Source organism: Hordeum vulgare, chromosome 1H (assembly GCF_904849725.1).
Source record: "Hordeum vulgare subsp. vulgare chromosome 1H, MorexV3_pseudomolecules_assembly, whole genome shotgun sequence".
NCBI lineage: Eukaryota > Viridiplantae > Streptophyta > Magnoliopsida > Poales > Poaceae > Hordeum > Hordeum vulgare.
Window position 1 is genome coordinate 364,243,880 of NC_058518.1, and position 8,651 is coordinate 364,252,530.

Below are 8,651 nucleotides of genomic sequence, written 5' to 3' on the forward strand. Positions count from 1 at the left end.
TCACTATTACTGTTACTACTATTACTTGTCGCGGTACTAAATCTTTGGTGAAGAGAGATATTCCAAGTGTGGTTGATTTGACAACTCAACTGGCAAGGCCGATAAATATTCTTTGGCTCCCCTTGTGTCGAATCAATAGATCATGGTGAAATACTACCCGCGAAGACTGTTGCGGTTCCCTACACATGTGGGTTATCAGGACATTTTTTTGACGTCGTTGCGAGGGATCATAGCTATATTTATTGTGTTAACTTGAGAATATCCAATTGCTACTATGAAGAATTCGAAAGATACTCGAACTAAGATCATATCCACTAAGACGATGGGAGGTAGGAAACTGTCATCTTACTTGCCTTTTGATTCACCAACTGTTTTGAATCAGCTCATAACACCGTCATCTATTTCTCCTTTTGATATATCGCATGAACTTGATGATGCTATTTATGAAATTAATGATGATACTTCATGCATGTATTGAAGGTCGTGGACATCGCGAGTCTGTAAAAGTTGTTTCTAGGGCATTACCCTTTGTGTCAAGAATTTAGGAATGGTTTCTTGGACAGCACCCTTTGTGTGAAGAATTTAGGGGTGGCCTGGGCTAGGTAGGAAAGCTAACCCACCTCCGTGACTGACTTGAACTCTTCTCCACGGCTCGAAGCCAACAAGAAACTGGCCCAAAGCCCAACGCCTAGGACAGAAAAATCTGCTAGAACCAAAACAACAACGAGATTGCAGACCGACAGAAGGGCACAGTCCCAGAATGCAGCAACCAATCAGAAAAGTCAGATTCAGAACCTAGAACTTCACCAAACCTAGGATTTTAATCCCCCAAAATATCATCGCAGCGAGCCAGCCTCCCCCCCCTCGCAGTCGACGCCGCGGCGAAATGCGGCGACCTAACGACGGCGGCGACCCGGGCGGCCGGAGCCGCGAGGACGATCCCGCCGAGTCCTCCCGCGCCTTCGACGACGGCGGCGATGAAGACCCTCAGCAGCCCACGCCGACGCGGGCCTCCTCCGGCGACTCGCTGTGGCAGTGGCGGAGCCAGGGCCTCTCCGAGGTGGTGCTCTCGTGGTCGGTGGACCAAATCCTCAACAAGGACCTACTCCGCGACAAGGTAACGACGAGCCCTAACCTCACTTCCTCTCAATTTGCCGTCTGGCTACTTGGTGTGGGTTGCGAATGACGAGCCCTAACCTCCGCGTGGATCTGAAGAAACATTTTACTAGTGGAGTTCTCCGTTTTTTAGGGGAGCATAGAAGCACGCTCATTTTGTGCCCTACGGATGGAAAATCTGCAATAGAGCTGTGAGAAATCAAAATGCTTAAGTGCCTTAACAAAGGAAGTCTAGTTGCTATGCTGTTTCTTATTAGCTATATGAACGGCGTTTTTGCCAATCGCCAATAAAAAGACAAAAAAACTATGGATTCATGGAATGAAATGTCATTACAGGTGTCCAAGATCCCAGAGACATTTAACAGCATGGAGCAGTACATGACATCGTTTTTTGGGCCACTTCTAGAGGAGGTCCGGGATGATATGTCTTCAAGCATGGACGACATCTCTGGAGCTCCATATGCAAAAATGCTATCAGTCAATGCAATGAAAAAGGGGAAAGGACTGTATGAGATCAAGCTCGACAGATGGATGGGGGTGTCTGGTTCTGGGACTGATGGATATAGGCCGAAAGCAGCAGATGTGCTACTTATTTCAGAAACAAGACCAGCAAATAAATCTCATATTCTCAAACAGTCCAAATCCTGTGTCATTGTATGGATTAATAAGGTCCAGGGCAATAAGATGACCGTCAAGGCATCACGATGGATGGAGACTGGGGCTGATGGAGATGAACGGCAGCAAATGGGTGTTAACAAGTATGAGAAGTCGTACACTGAAGATTTGGATAAGTCATGGGAGATACTGGATCAAGAAGCAATGGCTCTTAAATCCAGAAACTCATCTCTCAATGAAGAAATCAGAAAAGAACCACCAAAAGGTAGAAATACCCTTGAAAAGTGTAGTGATCTGAAGGAACTAAATGAAACAGGGATGTCTGGAAATTCATCAAGACGATGGTCGTTCTATGCTATGCACCTAACTAATATGGTAACATATGATCGTGTTTGGGTTGTGCTCCGAAGGGGGCTGACAATGGATACAAAAGTCATTATGAACATGCTGGGCAAAAACAATAGTGTAAGTCTTTCAGTTTCAGTATCTCCTCCCATTATCAATTTGCACTGCTCAGGCGATTAAACTGCTTTGGCATGTAGAAAATGCATATGGTATATTCATGTGATAATATGTACTTGTGTGGAGGTACGTGTGTGGAGGTACCTAAGGATCATCAAGTTCCATATCGTTTATACCATGTGAATGAATTGCATACTTTGATACTAGTTCATCAAGAATGTATGAATTCACTTACATGCTATTTGATTAAATGTGGAGCCGTTGTGTTACTGTACTCATAAATTTGCATAATCCTGTCGGTGTAATAGTTGATATATGATATATGGATATCAGAATTTGTAAAAGATTACTTACCAGCTCATGCAGTATGGTCAATGTCATCTTCTTAATGTTGATTGGTTGGTGTCTGGTTTAGCTGTACATGTGGTGACTTACTGTATCTCTTCCCTATCATTACGTTGCCACCATTTAACTTTATGGCACGTCCTTCATTTGCATTATCATTATATTTACTTAAGTAGCTAGGGACGTTCTTATTGTAAAAGTTGAATGTGATGTATGCTTTGTCTTTCTGTTCCACGTTTGTCTTCTTTGTTTACATAGTCCCTCTATGCAACTGTTATGTCCTTTTGCATTCTGTATTGAATGCTGATTTTTTCCTTTTCAAATTGAAGCTGCAGGCTATTAGACATTGTAACTATTGCAGCAATAAATCACATGAGGAAATCAAGGATGATCTCTGCAATTTTAAGCTGAATGTCTCACAGCTTGATGCAATAGCAAGTTGTATTTCAGCAAGTAATTGTTGTCATAGATCTTCTGTGGGGCTAGTTTGGGGCCCGCCTGGCACAGGTAAAACTACAACAGTCGCAGTAACATTACACATGCTTCTGATGAAGAAACAGAGAATTCTTGCATGTGCGCCAACCAACATGGCTGTCTTGCAAGTAGCTTCTCGTCTTATTGGGTTGATTGAGGACTTATCTCTAAGCCATCATTACTCCTTTGGTGACATCATTTTATATGGCAACAAGGACCGTCTGCACGTTGGCAAGGAGTTGTCAAAAATATATTTGGATGATCGTGTCAAGAAGTTGCTGAGGTGCTTCAACCGAGAAGTTGGGTGGAAGCATTGCGTGGATTCTGTCCTAAAATTCCTAAAACATTGCACTTCTAGGTACAAACTGTCCCTAGATATACAAGCAAGCAGTGACGAATGCAGACCTACTTTTAAGAAGTATTTTACAAGTAACTTCAGCAGTTTAGCAAAAGAATTGGTAGCTTGTATTGATACATTCTTCGACCATCTTCCAGCGGATACCCTAGGCAAGAACTTTGACAAGATGATGTTTGTGAAAAAATTGGTACATAAAGTGCAGCAGTTATTCTGTGCAGATGATCTCTCCGATGATGATCTTTTTACAATCTTCAAGCCCTCTGATGAACTTCCTGACCCTTCTATTGGTCATTATGACCTGACAGATGATGCAACCGAGGATCTTCCTGACCATGACATCTCTCTAGATGACCCTTCGGAGATAAACTCTATGTGTATTAAAACCCTGATGGATCTTTCAAAAATGCGGTTTCCTTGTGAAGAGAATGAATCTTCAATCAGGGACTTGTGTTTGAAGCAAGCAAAACTCATATTTTGCACTGCTTCTGGTTCATTTGAGTTGTTCAGGCTGCAAGGTGTGATGCCTATAAGCATCTTGGTTATTGACGAGGCAGCACAGCTAAAAGAATCCGAATCACTGGTTCCTCTCTTGCTTCCAGGAATAGAACATGTTTTACTAATTGGGGATGAAAACCAGCTATCATCATTGGTTAAGAGCAAGGTATGCTTTTATTTATAAGAATGTGTGTCATATTGTGTTATCATCGCATATGTTACTGATAATTATTTCCAGACTTCCTTAGTAGCTGATAATTTCTACTTATTGGTACTTGCTAGATTGCTAAAGATGCTGACTTTGGACGAAGCCTCTACGAGAGATTGTGCACAATGGGTTACACCAAGCACTTGCTGGAAGTACAATATAGAATGCACCCTTGCATTAATAAATTTCCGAATGCCAACTTTTATGATAACCGAATTATGGATGGTCCCAGTGTCAAACAGAAAGATTATACCAAGAATTATCTCTCTGGAAGTATTTATGGTGCTTATTCATTCATTCATATTGAAAATGATATGGAAATGCTTGATGACCTTGGACAGAGTTCGAAAAATATGGTTGAGGTTGCTGTAGCAGCCAATATCATCGAAAGACTTGCGAAAGGTATATCCAAATCTTCACCTATCAGTCTATCACATGTCATGTTGGTTGAAAATAAGTTACTGCTAAGCTTCAGGATTTTAAGAAAGCTAATTACTGTTTGTGTAAAACTACTGTAGAATGCTGGGAGAAGAGGCAGAGAACCAGTGTTGGTGTAATATCTCCGTATACTGCCCAAGTGATTGCAATGCAAGAAAGAATTGGAAGAAAGTTTGAGAAACATGAGTTTCTGTCTGTTACAGTAAAATCTATCGATGGATTTCAAGGTGGTGAGGAAGACATAATATTAATTTCAACAGTTAGGTCCAACAAAGATGGGAAAGTAGGTTTTCTCTCTGATGCTGGAAGAATTAATGTGGCTTTGACAAGAGCAAAGTAAGATTTCTTAATTTGGTGATATTCAAGAATTAGTTTACACTGCATTTTCATTTACATATCTCTGTATTTTTGCCACAGGCACTGCCTTTGGATCCTTGGAAATGGAGCCACTTTGCTTGCAAGCAATTCAGTATGGGCAGAATTAGTCAATGATTCGAAAAAACGTGGATGTTTCTTTGATGCTCTCAAGGACAAGCATTTAGCAGAAACAATGAGGCTTGCAATCAAGGTAATACCCTTGTTGTATGAAAAGAAAGGTCTACATACATATCCTTCTTGTTAGACACTCCCTCTGTCCGGTGAAAAGTGTGCATATAGAAAATTTAGGACAAATTATGGAGTGAAGTAAAAAATGCATTGGAAAGGTGCAAGCCATCATCTCTCTCCACTTTAATTACCCAACACCCAATGAGCTAAGTGAATGTAGAAATTTAGGAGACCATGTGTAAAATATCATTGGTCTTGATTACTGCGTGATGAGAGAGAAACATTTTTCCCCACTTCAAAGTGTATTGGAAAGATAAAAGTACACTCTTTTGTGGACAATTTTTTAAGCCAAATGTACACTCTTCACTGGACGGAGGGAGTACATGTTTATCTTGCCTAACAGTTTGTGATGGTTTCCGTCCAATGCGAATCACATGGAGTTAAATCTACAGTTTCTTAGTACATCCTTTAGGTCACATTATTTGTCCATTACTCCTTATGGCCACTCATTTGAGGACAGACAGGGCAATGGCTATGCAAATGTAAAGGCATAATGAGGGTCAGTGACTTGATGCTCTTGGTGGAGCACTGGAGCCATGTAGGCCCTACAGAGTGGTGCTAGTGGCGCGTACCTGCTAATCGTGTTACAACACTGCTCTGCCACTAGTCTGGTGAACCCAATTTTCTAAAATATCCCAATTAGGAAAAGGAAATGTAATTTAGTACTCCCTCCGTTCACAAATATAAGATGTTTGGGATATTTCAACATGGACTATATATGGACTGAAATGAGTGAACAAACACACTAAAACGCGTCTATATACATCCGATTCAGAAAAAAAGTTAAAACATCTTATATTTATGAACGGAGGGAGTATGTATGAAAGCTTGAACTAGGATGGATATGCTAAGTGCTAACTATTTATTTTCTCTGATCCAGTGTTCAGTCATATTGTGTTATTCAGCAATATAGTATCCTTTATAGTCTCCCGTATTTTGGACCGTAATAAGATTTGGAGGATGAAAAACTTATCTTTCAAACCTCTGTTCTTCCAAAATACTTACAGTTCTTCTTTTTTGCTCATCAGAGAAATGGCCGCGCAATTTATGCAGCTGGAGTGTCATCATGGACATTAAGGGCAAGGGGTGGTTCAACCATAGCTGGCAACAGCCTACCGATAAGACAGAGGCAGCTTCCAGGTTCTGGCGGTGCACGGAGCATAAATAATTGTTATAATTGGCAACCAAACGGCCATGATTTGCGATCAAATTCTTGTCGACCAAACAGACCTATTTTCGTACCTTCTAGAGAGGACATTCACGGAACACACTTTGAGCAACAGCACAGAACCTTTTATGGCGGTGGCAACAATAATCAATCACGCAGTATCCCTGCCGATCAATGCTGGCCCAACAGGCACACACCTTCCTATGACAGACATGGTGCTTCGGAAGGGTTTAGAGGGCATGGTGAGCGGCATCTTGGGCAGCACTATCATAGCAGAACTGATCAAGAACCCTTGTGCAGTACTTCTCGAACAGCGAATGGTAGGTTTACTCCTGGATCAGTTCGAAGGGAAGAATCACACAACCAAACTAGTATTCGTGGTGCAGGACAACAACCTTCAGGAGGTTACTGCAACAGGGACTTTCAGAGGACTGCTCATCTGTTACGGCCAGCTTCTTCGCAAAGAAGGTTCGGTTCATATGGAAATGCTGATCCTCACCAGTGGAGCATGAACAAAGAGAAGCAGTTCGGTAATCATCCACGAAGAGCAGCACACACATACAGGGGACAAGCACCCCACCAGGGAGTTAGTGGTCGAGGTAGAGACGTGCTTTCATTTCATGAGAGAGCAACTAGGGGTAGCCGGGATGAGCATGCCAATAACAGTCGGATGAAAGAACCTCATTCTTGGAGGCAGAATAGCAGTTCGGGAGCCGTGCCTCGTGATTTACCAGTTCCTGAGCAACGGGGGGTGAAAAGAGACTGGCGCAAGGCAGAAGCGTCAGATTCACCTCACCAGGACAACACAAAAATAAGACTTGCTGTTGAGAGTGCAGACGAACCTTATTGTGAAGCGCAGGATGACAGCTCTGGAGCTGCATCCCACAGACTGGCAGTTCCCGAGCAGCCTGAACGAGAGGGATGTAAACCAGAATCATCATATTCACCGTGCGAGGACAACACACAAGCTAGGCCTGAAAGTTCAGATCAACCGTATGGTAAGCCGCAGGATGCCAGTGCTGGAGCCGCTCCCCACGAATTGCCTGCTCCTGATCAGCCTGAGATAAAACGAGATGAGTGTGAAGCAGAACCGCCAGTTTCATCCCGCCAGGACAACACAGAAGCAAGCCCTGAAAGTTTAGATGAAGCTCATTGTCGGTCAGAGGACACCTGTTCTGGAGCTGCTACCCACCAACCGCCAGTTCCTGAGCTGGGACACATGGATATAGACTCATGCGAAGCAGAAGCAACCGTTATACCTGACATTAACATACTACTCGAATTGCCTGCTCCTGATCAGCCTGAGATGAAACGAGATGAGCGTGAAGCAGGACTGCCAGTTTCATCCCACCAGGACAACACAGAAGCAAGCCCCAGAAGTTTAGATGAACCGCACTGTCGGTCGGAGGACACCTGTTCTGGAGCCAGTACCCCCCAACCGTCTGTGCCTGAGCTGGGACGCATGGACATAGACTCGCGCGAAGCAGAAGCAACCGTTATACCTGACATTAACATACCACTCGAGAGCGTAGAACCAGATAGCTGGATAGACTCTGAAGTTTGATATATGCTGCCTGTCCTATATTTTTCCTGTGCATAGGCTAGTCATATCATCTTCCCTTCTTCTCTTCTATATCGCCAAAAAGATAACTAGTATAAACATGCAGCGTGATTGTTTTGTGTAGATAGATATTTTGATGGCTGTGGTGGGCAGTCTGGAAACCTGCTTGAATTTTTGTTTGTAACCGGAGAAATAACAGAGTGACTGAGTTTCAGGGCGGACCTTGTGACTTGTGACATACTCCCTCCGTTCCTAAATATAAGTCTTTGTAGACATTTTAATAGGAGACTACATACGGAGCAAAATGAATGAACATACATCCTAAAACGTGTCTACATACATCCGTATATATTTTAATAATTAAATCTCTAAAAAGATTTATATTAGGAATGGAGGGAATACTTCAGAGTACTACTGTTCTGTTGATGCTTTTTCAGGCTTCAGCTGGTCTGGGAGTGGAGGTTGTCGGACTGACTGGCTGTAATCAGTCATCTTTTCAGGACGGCTCAACTCAAGTGGACGGGCTGGTTTAGTCAGGCGCAGCCCGCCGCCGCCGCTATGGTACCGGCGTGTAAGCTCTGCAAGGGTTAAACCATGCGGCGGCTGGCGTGACCAAGGTCCAGCGCTGTTGCTGGGAACCAGCGGACTTTGACACGGCACAGCGGGTAGACAGTATTCCAGCCTCTCTACTTTATTCGAGCTCCAGAGTTTTTTATTTATTTTTGGAGCAGGTACCGCATGTCAACCAGGATACATTTTCTTTTTGAAGAAAACCCCAACTTTATTCATCTTCATCTTTACCTCT

General features: G+C 43.1%; 1 protein-coding gene across 3 annotated transcripts; it reads left to right on the forward strand.

The window, feature by feature from the left end:
* The first annotated feature begins 687 nt into the window (after window positions 1-687).
* Window positions 688-8,067, forward strand: LOC123437342. 3 transcript variants are annotated; one of them, XM_045115702.1, is made up of 7 exons: window positions 688-1,117; window positions 1,453-2,196; window positions 2,868-4,031; window positions 4,148-4,475; window positions 4,592-4,847; window positions 4,929-5,079; window positions 6,146-8,067. In XM_045115702.1, the coding sequence occupies exons 1-7, from the start codon at window positions 887-889 to the stop codon at window positions 7,847-7,849; spliced, it is 4,578 nt and encodes a 1,525-aa protein (XP_044971637.1). In that variant the 5' UTR covers window positions 688-886; the 3' UTR covers window positions 7,850-8,067. The 3 variants fall into 3 exon arrangements, with proteins under 3 accessions (XP_044971637.1, XP_044971638.1, XP_044971639.1); XM_045115703.1 differs by having other exon boundaries at window positions 2,874-4,031; XM_045115704.1 differs by having other exon boundaries at window positions 1,025-1,117; window positions 1,250-2,196.
* The last annotated feature ends 584 nt before the right edge of the window (window positions 8,068-8,651 follow it).